Source organism: Mustela nivalis, assembly GCF_964662115.1.
Source record: "Mustela nivalis genome assembly, chromosome: 1".
NCBI classification, from domain to species: Eukaryota; Metazoa; Chordata; class Mammalia; order Carnivora; family Mustelidae; genus Mustela; species Mustela nivalis.
The window spans coordinates 166132209-166148116 of record NC_139020.1 but is presented as its reverse complement, the minus strand read 5'-3'; the positions used below and the strand labels follow the sequence as shown (position 1 = coordinate 166148116).

At 36.7% G+C, this 15908-nt stretch overlaps 1 protein-coding gene across 1 annotated transcript in view; it reads right to left on the bottom strand.

The window, feature by feature from the left end:
* The window catches only part of RAD18 (RAD18 E3 ubiquitin protein ligase), a 107390-nt gene that overhangs the window by 62135 nt on the left and 29347 nt on the right, over positions 1–15908 (bottom strand). Inside the window, exons 5-7 of the mRNA XM_082744340.1 lie at positions 6794–7131; positions 4169–4268; positions 553–737 (exon numbers count right to left, since the gene is read on the bottom strand). Of these exons, the coding sequence (XP_082600466.1) occupies positions 553–737; positions 4169–4268; positions 6794–7131 (623 nt within the window). The remainder of the gene's footprint in view (positions 1–552; positions 738–4168; positions 4269–6793; positions 7132–15908) is intronic.

Below are 15908 nucleotides of genomic sequence, written 5' to 3'. Positions count from 1 at the left end.
AAAAAGAGTGTATATATAATACTAACATTTTTACCAAACAATAATCAAGGACATATGTTTGTGTATAATTAATAATCATAATGATAACATTTACTGAATGCTAATTACGTGCTAAGGTATAGGGCTATGCATTTTTCATTTATTCCTTTCAAAAACACTATGCAGTATGCAGTATTATAACCCTTATTTTATAGATGAGAAAAGTGAGAGAATAAGTAACTTGCCCATAGTTTCCCAGTCATAAAGCTGCAAAACTGGGATTTTAATAGGACTCTCTAGGTCAACTCTTCCTCCCACACTATCTCTGGAAAGATACACAAAAGAAACCAGCAGCAGTGGTTACCTCTGAGAGAGAAAGAATAGTGACTGAGAGACTGGCTGGGAGAAAGGCTTATCAGAGTATAACTAAGTACCTTTTGAAGAAATACATCTGCATGTCCCATCTATTATCAAAATTGTATTTATTAAAATTCTGTTTTATGACTTATAATCCCTGAGCTACACAAAACTGCTTTAACCAGAAAACAAGAACTCATTGCTTTATTAGTTTACCTGATTTAGGATGCAAAGCATCACACTGGGCATTGTACATGTGTACAAATTCTTGGTGCCTTTTAATGAGCTGTTGTTTATTTCCTTGAACAGACAGTCCATGCTCTTTTAGCTTTTTCTTTAAATCACGATCTGAGAGCAAGTTATATACAGTTTTGGGCAGAGGCTTCCTTTTGTGAACAGAACTAAAAAGAGGGGGAAAAAAGAGATCACTTAGAGTTACTGTGAACTATCAAATGTTCTCCACATAAAACAGTTAATTGGCCTTCTGATGGAGTACCAGTGTGACTGGGAAAATAGCAGAACCATTAAGATAAAAATGGGAAAGAGAAGAAAAATTAAATTTGCAAGTAAGGTTGACAGTGTTAGACATGATGCATCTGAGGTGCCCACAGCACATTCAGATACCGAGGTCTAGGTGGCAGCCAACTTAGAGAAAAAGGTCTCAGAAAGATGTCAGGCCTAAAGATACAGACTGGCAACACCCATGGAAGGCTTGTGCACTAAATGCTATGAGAATCTCACTTCAGAATCACACTTACATAGACTTCCTCAGTTCTCCATTGCTTTAAAGCATCTTTGTCCCAAAATGTGCCAGTGTTTTCCATGCAAAATCTCTGCAAAAAAACTGTTACCTGGGATGATCAGAGTACAAACACTATTGAGATTTAGACTACAGATTTAAGAATATAGCTGCTTTTGAAAAAGTGCCAATCCACAGGCAAAACTGCTTCCTTAAAGTGCAGGCAATCATTATACAAAAGCTCTAGATTAAATAAAAGATGCATTGGGATGGTTAGTTTTAACCAATTCATTACTGCCAATGAAAAAAGAATTCTGAAAGTTGACAGGAAGATAATATTCTTATGGCAACATCTTCAAAGAACATGACTGAAAACAACAGCAAGAAATACAAGAAGGTTTTGTTCTCTTCAACTTCAATTAATTATATTAACAAATATATAAGGATTACAAGCACCATCTGTCTCTTCATTTTATTTATATAATTTATACACTGACAAGCACTAAGCTACAATTTAATATAGCAAAGCCCTATGAAAAGACATTTTGCTCCCTCCAAAAAACCAGTTAAGAAACATTACTTCTTAAAATGGAATAGAAGTCAAGCTACCTAAGGGTATCAATGATTTGAACAATTTTAAAAACAGAACCTTAGTGAGCTTTAAACTATTTAATCTGATTATAAACTGGCTGAGTACATTACTTGGCTCAATACCATAGCAATTAGGTGCTTAATAAATACGCATTCAAAGTAGTCATTAAAATTCCAATATTCCAAAATTTAAATACCAGTAAAAACTAATAAGCACTTGAAAGTAAACAGTTTATCCAAAAAAACAAAAAAAAAACAAACCCGAGATTTTACAAAGGACTTGCATTTAACTAGTTCACCTTCAAAGCCATACTACACAAACTGGAGTAAATCTTGGAATCACCAAGGGAGTTTATTAAATTGTAGATTCTTGGTCACACCTCCACACCATCCCCCAATTTTGATTACATTCAGAAGTGGAGACCTAAAATCTATGTTAACAAGCTTCCATAGAGTAAATCTGATGTAAATCGCCCAAAGACTACACTGAGAGAAATAGTACAATTAAATATCTGTAGAATGAAAACAACCAAACATTTTTCTACTAACCAACAGTACCATTCCCTAAATTATTTCTTTTATGCTTTATCAATAACATCTAAAAGCCAGAGATAAGTGTGTAAACCTGGTGATTCACAGACCTGTACCCCTGGGGATAAAAATATATGTTTATAAAAAATAAAAAGTTAAAAAAATAAAAATAAAAAAATAAAAAACGGAATAAACTAAAATAATAGAAAAAAAAAAAATAAAAAAAAAAAAAATAAAAGCCAGAGATAACTATTTAACATAGAAAGACCTACAAACCCTCAAGAAAGTACATTTTTCTGAAAACTGCCCAGTGGGCTCTATGAGACAGGTAAGATTACAGCTAAATAAAATCACAGTGGGTAGCAAGAGCTAAAACATTTTATAGTTTATACAAGCACACTGTCAGGGACAGTTCAGTAATTTTATCAAGGATAGACAATTAAACTCATGACTGTGAAATTCAAATGGGAAACTCAACAGTTTAATGGTATTTACCATGAAAAGCACCAACAGAAATCAACAATTTCTATCCAGAATTTTAAAATATGAAGCCTGACAGATGATTCCCAAAACGTGAAGATAACACTGATCCATCATCCATGATTTAGTGAAAGTGAGTAATGCATTTAGGAGTCTTCAAAATCTGAAGACATCAAAAGGAAGAACAGTCTTTGAATCAACTCTGACACAACTCTACATAGAATGGGTTAAGGGTTGTCACCCCTATCAAAGAAACGGCCTGCCAGGGTGTTGTGGATAAAATGTTCTAAATGTCATAGTATATTTTATGTGACCAGACCCCAGGACCAGGATGTAACTAAATGGAAATGCAGTTCAATGTTCCCCTAAGCATATCTCTACAAATCAGTTTTGTAAGACGTAAATTATGAGGATAAAAAGGTTTTGGGGTCAAGGGGTGCCTGAGTGCCCCTGTGGGTTAAGTGTCTGCTTTTGGCTCAGGTCATGACTCAGGGTCCTGCGACTGAGCCCCACAGTTGGCTCCCTGTTCAGCGGAGCCCCTCCCCTGCTCATGCTCTCGCTCTCTCGCTCTCTCTCATAAATAAATAAAACCTTTAAAAAAAAAAAAAAGATTTTGGGGGTGCCTGGGTTGTTCAGTGGGTTAAAGCCTCTGCCTTTGGCTTGGGTCATGATTCCAGGCCTCTGGGATAGAGCCCCACATCGGGCTCTCTGCTTAGCAGAGAGCCTGCTTCCTCCTCTCTCTTTCTCTCTGCCTACTTGTGATCTCTGTCTGTCAAATAAATAAATAAAATCTTAAAAAAAAAAAAAAAGAAAGATTTTTGGGTCAAGTAATGTAGTACTCACTAGATTAAACAAAACCCAACAATTGCATTGATACAGGACTTCTCAAAGCCTTCAACACACTAACTGGTATAATGAATCTTTCCCTAAGAAATATGATATGCAGGGCTTCTAAACTGCAAGACAGAGCAAATGGCAGGACTACGGTATTCCAAGGAGCAGGGTTTGGAACTACTATTGGAACTTGAACTTAATTATGTTTGGATGAGTATGTCTTTGGATAAACTGACAAAACTAAATGTATTAGAAGAAATATGACAGATGCATCTAGAAAAAGAGCAGTCCAAGCAATACTATCAGTGCTGATTTCTCACTATTCAATAAGGAGAAAATACTCAGCCTCTATACTTGAAACTCATTCCTCAGGAAGAAACACTTTTTTTTTTTTTTTAAAGTGGGCTTAAAAAGTGCCCAATGTGGAGCCTGAACTCAGGACCCTGAGGTTGAGAGTCACATGATCTACTGACTAAGCCAGCCAGGCGCCCCAAGAAGAAACACTTCTAAGGAGAAATGCAGGTCACCGGATTCTCATGGTGTATGGGAAATAACCCTCAGGATGAAGAAGCCAGAATGGAAGAGGTGGAAAATAGTTTAAAAATCATAAGAAGTACCTTGCTGAGGTAACTCAAAGGTTATGCTTAACTTTCTTACCTTCTGAGGCTTTCTTTCTTCTCCTCACGTGTTAAACAGCTGTCTAAGTGCTTATTAATGTGATTTTCTGGAATATTAACCCCGCAAACAGGACAATCCACTGTAATTTTTAAATAGAGAAAGAGAGACTTTATTATTTACATAAAGGGCAAAAATAATGTATAACCTGTCATCTTTCAGCAATTAATATAAAAAATAGAATCCCAACCTTCACATGCACTTAGGAAAGCAGAAGAAAAAAAGAATGACATCTCAGGGCAACAGGACTGGGAGACACTATTCACTGAGTAATGACTAAGTTGTGGTAAGTCACATAATTAGAATCCGGGTCTTACAGAAGAGATTGCAAAGAAGTCTGGAAATTCATTTATCAGAAAATGATTTGGTTAAGTCTTTTTTACTGAGGGGTGACTGACCTATAGAACTAATCTTAAGTTTTTCTGTCTTAGGAGCCATTCATCTGCAGCACTATAGCAATCATAACAACATGAATAAGATAAACCTGGCTGGGGACAGGAAGCTATGCAAAACTAAACTGAAACATTTGTTGGTTTGGGCCAACTACTATCAAAATTAACAATGGTTACAAATTTAATAACTTAGCTCTTATTTGTAATTACAAATGTAGTATTGCCTTTAGAAAACACAATCACTGTCAAACTGTTTGATGAAGTTGTGGAAGAATCTTGGGGCTCAGAGGCCACCATGATAATGGCAGGGGTGAAGCAGGAGGTCAGGCCCTCCATCTCTATTTCAATGGAGCAGGACCAATTTTAGCGATTTTATGTGTTACAGTTCGCAGTTAAATTTTAATTGAAAAAATTGGTCTTTTGGGGAAAAAAGTTAAATATCAAGCTAAAAACACTACAAGAACTGTCAACTGATAGACTAACAAAATATATGGTAGGAAATGCAAGATTCACATATCCTTACAAAAAAAATTTTTTTTAATTTTATTTATTTATTTGAGAGAGAGAGATAGTGAGAGAGTGTCATCAACAGTGGTAGATGGAGAAGCAGGCTCCACTGCTGAGCAGGGAGCCTGATGCAGGGCTCAATCCTGGGACCCTGGGATAATGACCTGAGCTAAAGGCATACCCTTAACTAACTAAGCCAACAAGCGCATCTCGTTACAAAATTTAAACCCTTGACAACTAATATGCTAACTTTAACCTAAGTTTAATAACCACTAGTAGTGGGGCACCTGGGTGGCTCAATCAGTTGAGCATCTGCCTTTAGCTCAGGTCATGATCTCAGGGTCCTGGAATAGAGTTTGCATCACCAGGCTCCCTGCTTAGCAGGGAATCTGCTTCTCCTTCTCTCTCTGCCCTTCCCTGCCATTTGCACTTTCTTGTGCATGCTCTCTCTCTCCCTCAGATAAATAAATAAAATCTTTTTTAAAAAACTAAAATAAATAACCACTAACTGCCCTGCACTATGTGTGATGTGGGTGTACTAAAGATATCTTAGTGTCTGCCTAAAAGGTGCCCTGAACTTCACAGATAAGAGGAGACATGGAAACATAAGTTAAACAAGCTAATTCATCAAAAAAGCAAACTATAAACAAAATAGCCCAGAAAACAAGTGCTGTAACACTTTCATGATGTGAGATGTCAATATCATCTAACATAACTAAAGAATGATTAGGATCTGAATAGAGTATAAAAAGGTAAAACAGGGGTCAGCAAAACTGTTTTTTTTTTAAGAGAGAGAGAGAGAGAGAGAGCAAGAGCATGCACATGAGTGAGCACGGTGGGGGTGGGGACTGGATATCTCAAGCATGCTCCCTGTTGAGCACAGACCCCCCCAACACAAGGTCCGATCTCACAACCCTGATATCATGACCTGAAACAAAATCAAGACTTGGATGCTTAACATAATGAATCACCCAGTCATCCCAGCAAACCTTTTTAGTTAAGGGCCAGCTAGTAGAGATTTTAGGCTCTACGGGCTAGATGGTCTCTGTTATAACTACTAACCAAGGCCATGGAGCATGAAAGCATTCATCAACAGTATGTCAACAAATGGGTGCAGCTATTTTCTAGTGAATCTTTACTTACAAAAATAGGTGTAAAGCCAAATTTGGCCTACAGCTTGTAGTTTTTCCAATCTCTAGGTTTATTCAAGGAATAATGGGAAGATTAGCATGGCTACTGCAGGAGGATTTTTGAGATGAAGAGGTAAGAAATAAGGTCAGACATCTAGGGGAGGGGTCTAGTTGTCTATAGCTATAAATGCCAGTCAGAACAGCTTGGAAGTTTCAAAGAGGGGCATAAGAAGATAAAAGGAGCTCTTTAAGATTAAACTGGAACTGATATGACAGATGAGGAGGGAAATTAAAAGCTGAAAATTAGAAAGCAACTGCCATAGTTAAAATATGAGCTAATTAAAATTGCTTCATTTTTCCAGCAATCAGCCTGAATTCCTATTCTGTGAGAGAGAAAGAGTATAAAAATATCTTGCAGCACTGCTTACTTACATCAATTCCCGAGACTGTTATAATGTGAAATGTGGTTTGTCTTTTCCCATTCCATCCCCCTCAAGATGCTTATTTATTCTCAGGTCATATAGGATGAAAAAATTTCCCTTAAGTAAGAAAATACATATATGAAAATAATTTCCTACCTTTGGTAACCTGTTTCAAAGTTGATGTAGAGGGTGTCTCAGGAACATGACCATCTAAGGAACACAGAGCTGCCTTTTCTATGGAAGGTGTCTCCTTGGTCTTTGAAGAAGTGCTCACCTCTTTCTGAGGGATGAATTTAATCTCATTCTCTTTTATCAACAACTCTGATGTAGAACCACCAGTTTCTCTGATCAAGAAATTTTCCATTAACCTGCTTCCTTGCTTTAAAGAATGTCTGAAGGCTACAGGAGTGTGTGCTTTGGCAGCAAGGTTCTTTGAAGAGGAGGAAGCAGGAGATATGGGTGGTGACTCCAAGGCAAACTGCAAAAGATGATTCCTTGAAGCACAAAAAACACAATGGATAATGAAGATGTCAAATTATATACAATAAGTAAACTGTAAACATAAGCTGTTCATCCAATTAACACTTGCTTCTGTGAAATACCAAACTTACTCCATAATGACAATCAAACCAGTATTTCTTCAAAGCAACAAATCTGACTTAAAAGGCAGTTAATCTTTTATAAAGGAAAATGGAGATACTTTAGCAACTGGCCATAAAGAATACCTGGTGTGAGACTTATTCTCCAACCATACACAACTTTAGGATCTGAGCGAAACATACAAAACAAATGTTTCTAGCATGGACTATCATCAATGCAAGGCTGTAGTCAGTGAAAGAAAAGGGAAACATGAGGTGACCCAACATTCCCCTTAGAACTTCCCCTGGAAGCATCTTCTGGAGTTAGGTATTGAAATGAAGTCCAAATAGAGACCAGAGGGAAGAGAGATGAGAGTTCTGAGCAAAGACGGCTAGGATTGAAGGGGTAGGGTGCTGGACTGGGGTACCCATAGAAAGAGAACCCCCCAAATCTGCACAAATTCTCATCCATTCCTGATCATCTCCAGGGCTGCAAAAGCCTAAGAGAGAAAACAAGAGAATCTCGTAAGAAGCACATGTTGAGAAGCTGAGATTCCCAAGGTCAGTGAAAAGTTGTTGGGAGTCTGAGCACAGCCAAACCAGAAAGATATTGGTAAAGATCCCAGACATTCAGTTAAAACCCCACAAAGGCCATATCTCAGGATAAAGGACCATACTCTGGAAATATAAAACATAAATAGACCAAACCAGCAAAAAACTAAATAAGGCCCTAACAGAATAAAAGTGAAGAGCTGGTGGGAAGCCTGGATGGCTCAGTCAGCTAAATGTCTGACTCTCGATTTCACATCAGGTCTTGATCTCACAGTACAGTGCGTTAAGCCTCACACTGGGCTCCATACCAGGCCTGGAGCCTACTTTAAAAAAAAAAAAAGAAAAGAAAAAAAGTGAAGAGCTGATAATTTAGCCACTTGTGAGAAGAGAATCCAACATCTTTCAAAGGAAGATAATTCACAGTCTCTATAACATTTCATCGGAACACATTTAAAAATGACTAGACATGCAAAGAAGCAAGAAATTAGCCACTAATTAAAAGATCAAATAGTCAATGGAAGTAGATCCAGAGGTGATCCAAAGAGTGGCATTAGAAGGACTTCAAAATTATTGTGATGAATATTAAAGATGAAAAAAAAAAAGAATAAAAAGGTAGCATACTGTTAGGATGAATTAAAATCCATCCCAAAAAGGATAAACAAAGAAAATAAAACCTAGGCATGTATTACTCAAACTGTTAAAAAAAATAAAGAAAGTCTTGCACATAACCAAAAAAAAAAAAAAAGCCATGGTACCTCTAAGCATGGTTTCTCAACCTTGGCACTACTGACACTTTGAGACAGATACTTCTTTTGCTGTTCTGTGCATTGCAGGAACATCAGTAGCATATACCCCACTCTAGGTTGAGACAACCAAAATGTAACCAAACATTACCAAATGTCCCCTAGGGGAGGGGTAAAGGGAAAGTAAAATCACTCCCAGCTGAGAACCACTGCTCTAAGAAATAATAAAAACATTATTTATTTCTCGACAAAAACAATGAGAGCAAGAAGATAACAGAATGACATCATGACATATTTAAAAAGCAAAACTACCAGGAGTTCTATTTTCCATTGAAAATAGTGCTCTAGGGAGCCTGGGTGGCTCAGTCCATTAAGTGTCTCCCTTCGGCTCAGGTCATGATCCTGGATCATGTTGTCCCGGATCCTGGATGGAGTTCCCCAGGGAGCCTGCTTCTCCCTCTGCCTCTCATGAATAAATAAAATCTTTTTTAAAAGAAAAAAAAAATAGTATTCTAAAGTGAAAGCAAAATACACTCTCAAACTAAGAAAAGCAAAGAGAATTCCTCACTGGCAGACAAAAAATACTATAAGACATGTACTTCAGCTTAAGGGAAACAATTTTAGAAGGAAGCACAAAAATGTCGGCAAGAATCAACAGCTCCAGAAATGGTAAATATGTGCTCAAAAACAAAACTACTGACGGTTTTCAACAACACTAACAATGTCTTACAGGATTTATAACACACATGGAAATAAAATACATACAAAAACATAGCAAAATAAGGGAGACTGAATAATATAAAAATACTGTGACATTCTTGAATTGTTCAGGACATAATAAAAGTACTAATTTATGGTACATTATCATTAGGATATATTTTGTAATTTTTTCAGTAAGGACTTAAAAGGGTAAGACTCAGAGTGTTGAGCCGCTGCCTTCGGCTCAGGTCATGATTTCAGGGTCCTGGGATAGAGTCCCACATCGGGCTCTCTGCTCAGCAGGGAGCCTGCTTCCCTCTCACTCTCTCTGCCTGCCTCTCTGTCAAATAAATAAATAAAATCTTAAAAAAAAAAAAAAAGAGTGACACTAAGATATCATGTAAAAACTAACAAAAGAAATTAAAAAATAAAAATACTCTTAATATTGAAAAGAATGGGCAGGAATAAAGAAATATTTTTTTTTTTTTAAAGGAGCAAATGGAGAAAGAAAACAAAAAGTAACATGGCAAATTGTAATCACATTAAATGTAATGGATACAGACTCCAAAATACAAAGATGGTCAGACTGGATTAAAAAATAAAACACAAAAGATATAACTATATACTGTGTGAAAGAAAACACTTTTTTTTTTTTTTTAAAGATTTTATTTATTTATTTGACAGAGAGAGATCACAAGTAGGCAGAGAGAGGAGGAAGCAGGCTCCCTGCTGAGCAGAGAGCCCGATGTGGGACTCGATCCCAGGACCCTGAGATCATGACCTGAGCCGAAGGCAGCGGCTTAACCCACTGCGCCACCCAGGCGCCCAGAAAACACTTTTTTAAGATTTTATTTATTTATGAGAGAGAGAGAGCGAGAGTGCGCACAAGCAGAGGGAGTGGCAAGCAGAAGGAGAGGGAGAAGCAGACTCTCTGTTCACTAGGGAGCCTGATGTGGGACTCAATCCCAGGACCCTGGTATCATGACTGAGATGAAGGGAGATGCCACCCAGGCGTCCCAAAACACTTTAAATATAAAGACCCAGGATGGTTAAAAATAAAAGGATGGGAACAGATGTACCACGAAAACACTAATGAACAGAAAGCTGATATGGCAACATAAGTAAAACATTAACATTAAGGCAAAAAGTATCATGAGACATAGAAGGGGATATCTCATTTTGACAAAATGGTCAATTTAATTCAAAGCCATAAAAATCATAAATTATATTCACTTAAAAGCATAGTTTCAAAATATATAAAGCAAAAACTCCCAGAACTAAAAGGAGGAACAGCCCATTCATAATATTGTTTGGTTTAAATAATAGTATGTATAAATCTAAACACACCTTTCTAACTTACAAAACAGATAAAAATCAGTAAGAATACAGAATATCTGAACCAACCCAATTAATCAAATTGATGTAATTAACAAAAAATATTACAACTGACAAATGCAGAATACATATCCTTTTCAAATATACATGGCCCATTTACCAGCATAGACCACATTCTGGGCCATAAAGTAAATCTCAACAAATTTACAAGGGATGAAAAAATTCAGTGTATCTACTCTGACCACTGTGACTTCATGTGACACCCAGTAACAAAAAAATAAGACAATCTCCAAACTTTTAAGAGACACATTAAGTGTGTGAAGCACCACACTTTCAAATAACCCTTTAGGTCAAACATAATGCAAATTAGAAAATATTCTGAGTTGAATGACAACTTGGATGTTTGCTAAAACAACATATAGCTTAATAGAAAAACTGAAAATCAACACTCAAAGCTTCCAACTTAAAACATTAGGTAATGAAGAGCAAATAATGAAGTAAGTAATAATAGATATTAATGAAATAGAAAATAAGCATTTAAGAGGATTTGAGCAAAGCCAAAAGTTGGTTCTTTGAAAAAAATTAACAAAACTAGTAAACTTCTACCAAGACTGAACAAAAAAAAAGTGAAAATACAAACTATGAAACAAAGAATTGTAAGGAGACATCATTATGAATCCAACAGAAATTAATATGAGGATATTATCAATAAAATCAATATTTTAAATGAAATGGAGAAATTTCTTAAAAAAGACTACTCATCAAAAACTACCAAAAGGAAGAAACAGAAAATCTGAAGAGTGGTATTATCTAGTAAAGAAACTGAGCTGTAATTAAAAACCTTCCTACATAGAAAACTCCAGGCCCAGTTGGTTTTGCTGGTAAATTTTACCAAATAATTCTGGAAGAAATAATATAATATCAGTGTTACACAAAATCATCCAGAAAATTTAAAAAATATTATTTCCCAGTTCACATTAAGCTAGCATAACCTTGATAACAAAATCTGACAAGTACATTTTTTTTTAAAGATTTTATTTATTTATTTGACAGAGAGAGATCACAAGTAGATGGAGAGAGAGGCAGGCAGAGAGAGAGAGAGAGAGAGGGAAGCTGGCTCCCTGCTGAGCGGAAAGCCCGATATGGGACTCAATCCCAGGACCCTGAGATCGTGACCTGAGCCGAAGGCAGCGGCTTAACCCACTGAGCCACCCAGGCGCCCTGACAAGTACATTGTAGGAAAAAAACATTATAGTCTAATACACAAAAATCATAAATGAAATATTCACAAATAAAATCTGGACACAAATAAAAAAATAAATAATGCACTATAACCAAGTGGGATTTATTCCAAGAACACAAGGTTGGTTGGTTTGCTATTTGAAAAATCAATCTAATTCACAACATTAGCAAAATAAAGGAGAAAACTATACAATCATTACAATAAATGCAGAAAAAAACATCTGATAAAAATTCAATACCCATTCATAATAAAAACACTTTAGAAAACCAGGAATAGAAGGTAACTTTTTTTTTTTTTTTTAAATTAAAGTAGGCTCTGTGCCCAGCATGGAGCCCAACACAGGGCTTGAACTCACAAGCTTGAGATCAAGACCTGAGCAGAGATCAAGAGTCAGATGCTTAACTGAGAGAGCCACTAAGGCCCCCCAAAAGGAAACTTTCATAATCTGACAAAAGATAACTTCAAAAAAACTATGCTAATATTATAGTCACTAGTAAAACTTTGGATATCGCCCCCTAAGACTGAAAACAAGAAAAAGATATGTCTACCACCACTATTTCTCTTCAAATTTTACTGGAGGCTCTAGCTTTTGTGGTAAGGCAGAAAAAAACACACAAACAACAAAATACACACACACACACACACACACACACACAAACACACATATATGCATACACACACACACAAAAACAATGGGAAAAAAGAAAACTTGTTATATGCAGGTGACATGATTATGTTCAAAATAATCTAAAGACTCCACATGCAACTAGAATAAGTGAATTTTTGCAAGACCCTGAACGTAATTATCAGTTAACAAAAATTAATGTCTATATGTTAGCAAAGAGAAAATGAAATTTTAAATGCCACTTGAAATACCATCAAAAACTTTAAATACCTAAGAATAAATTTAACAAAAATGTATTAAATTTATATCTTGAAAACCACCAAATCTGCTGAGGGAAATTTTATTTTATCCTATTTTTTAAAAGATTTTATTTATTTATTTGACAGAGAGATAGAAAGCATAAATAGGCAGAGCAGCAGGCAGAGGAAGGAGAAGCAGCTCCCTGGGAAGCAGGGAGCCCAATTCAGGGCTGGATCCCAGGACCCTGGGATCATGACCTGAGCCGAAGAGAGATGCTTAACCAACTGAGACATCCAGGTGCCCTTGCTAAGGGAAATTTTTAAAAAGACCTCAGTAAAGAAATATCCTACGTACATGGATTAGAAAACTCAACAATGTTAACATATCCATTTTCTCCATATTTATTTATAGATTCAATAAAATGCCAAGCACAAAAAAGGCAACTTTTGTGGGGGTGGAAATGATACATTCATTCTAAGATTATGGAGTATTATGGATATACACAATGGAGTATTATGCCTCCACCAGAAAGGATGAATACTCAACTTTTCTATCAACATGGACAGAACTGGAGGAGATTATGCTGAGTGAAATAAGTCAAGCAGAGAGAGTCAATTATCATATGGTTTCACTTACTTGTGGAGCATAAAGAATAACATGGATGCCACTGGGAAATGGAGAGGAGAAGGCAGTTGGGGGAAACTGGAGGGGGAGACGAACCGTGAGAGACTGGACTCTGAGAAACAAACTGAGGGTTTTGGAAGGGAGGGGGTAGAGGGTTGGGTGAGCCTAGGGGTGAGTATTAAGTAGAGCATGTATTGCATGGAGCACCAGGTATGGTGTATGAACAATGAATTCTGGAACACTGAAAAGAAATAAAATTAAATTAAATTTAAAAAAAAAAAAAAAAAGAAATCAAGAAATCAAAGGCCCCAGAATGAAAGTAGTCTTAAAGGAAACCAAAGTTGAGTACTCATACTACAAATGTTAAGAACTTAACAGCACAGTTATTGTATTAAAGACATTGTAGTTTTAGCTGAAAGAGACACAGAGAATGTGTCCAGAATGTCCAGAATTAGCCCAACACGTGTAGTCACTTGATTTACAACAAAGGAGCCACTGCAATTTAGTGAGTCTTGATAAATGGTGCTCAAGCAACCAAGTATCTGTCGAGGAAAAAAAAAAGGAATCCTGACTCTTAACCTCCATCATACATAAAAATTAACCTGAATAGGTTCACAGGCCTAAGTGTAAAAGCTAAAACTGTAACAATTCTAGGGGGGGACAAAATGGGAAAAATATCTGTAACCTGAGGCAGGCAAAGACTTTTTAGGCAAGATTTTTTTTTTTTTTTAAGTAGTAATCATTAAAAAAAGACAGACAGAGAGAGAGAGAATGGACTTCGTCAAAATTTTAAAATGTCTGTTCATCAAGACACCCTTTAGAAAATGAAAAGATAAGCCAATCACAGGAAGAAAAAAAATATATACATATGACCAAAATACATAGAAAACTACAAATTGATAAGAAAAAAACAAAATACCATTTCTAAAAATTCGGTCAAAATTTAACAGACCCAAAGATATAAGAAGAGTCAGTAAGTACATGAAAAGGTACACTAATCATCAGAAAGTGCAAATTAAAACCACAATGAGTTATCACTTCACACCCAATGAAATGTTTACAACTAAAAGGATTAATGTTACCAAATGCTAATCGGGACATAGAGCAACTGAAATTCTCATAAACTGCTGGTAGAGGTCGTCCAATCCAGCAGGAAAACTATGTGCCAATTTCTTATGATGTTCAATACACACCTAGCATTTAAGCCAGCAATTCCATTCATAGATATGTACCCAAAAGAAATGAAAACAGATGCACACAAAGATGAACACAAAGACTGGACACAAATGTTCACGGCAGCTTTTGTCACACTAACCACAAAATGGAAATAATCCAAATTCATCAACAGATGAATAGATAAGCAGAAGGTTTTCAAATGACTTTACACAGATACATCAGAGGAATCACTACCTACAGCAGCTATAGCCTTATAAAATGTATTTCTTTTTATTTATTTATTTATTTATTTATTTATTTATTTATTTATTTATTTGACAGGCAGAGATCATAAGTAGGCAGAGAGGCAGGCAGAGAGAGAGAGGAGGAAGCAGGCTCCTTGCTGAGCAGAGAGCCCGACGCAGGGCTTGATCCCAGGACCCTGAGACCATGACCCGAGCCAAAGGCAGAGGCTTTAATCCACTGAGCCACCCAGGTGCCCCTAAAACGTATTTCTTAAATAGTAAGACTTGAAAGTTGAAATTACTCCTTGATCCATGGGCTGCAAAATGGATGCTGTGTTAGCAGACACAAAAACAACATTAATCTCATACATCTCCACTGGAGCTCTTAGGTGACCAGATACATTGTCAATGAGCATAACCATGTTGTCAACAGATGTACTGTCATCCAGGCTCTGTTGTTTATTTATAGAGCAGAGGCAGAGTAGATTTAGCATAATTCTTCAGGGCCCTGGGATTATCTGTGTGATAAATGAGCACTGGCTTCAACTTCAAGTCACCAGCTACATTAGCCCCTCACAAGAGAGTCAGCCAAACCTTTGAAGTGTTGAAGCCAGGCACTGACTTCTTCTCTCTAGCTATGCCAAATCCTAGATGGCTTCTTCTTCCAAAAGAAGGCTGTTTTGTCTATTTTGAAAATCTGTTGTTTAGTGCAACCGCCTTCATTCATGATCTCAGCAAGATCTCCTGGAGCACTTGCTGCAGCTTCTGTATCAACACTTGAGTCACTTTGTACTTCTATTTTAAGGAGACAGCTTCTTCCCTTAAGCCCCAGAAACCACCCCTGCCAGCTTCACACTTCTCTTCTGCAGCTTGCTCACCTCTCTCAGCCTTCACAGAATGACAGAGTTAGGGACTTGTTCTCCACTAGGGTTTGGCTTAAGGGAATTTGTGGCTGGTGTGATCAATCCAAACCAGTCAAACTTTCTCCAGATCAGCAGTGAGTCTGTTTGCTTTCTTATTATCCATGTGTTCACTGGAGTAACAATTTCAATTTCCTTCAAAAATGTGGCTGTTTGGCACAAGAAGCCTAGTTTTCAGCCTATCTCAGTTTTCAGCATGCCCTCTTTTTTTTTTTTTTTAAGACTTATTTATTTATCTTTTTGAGAGAGAGAGATATCAAAAGTAGTCAGAGAGGCAAGAGGAGAGAGGGGGAAGCAGGCTCCTACTGAGTA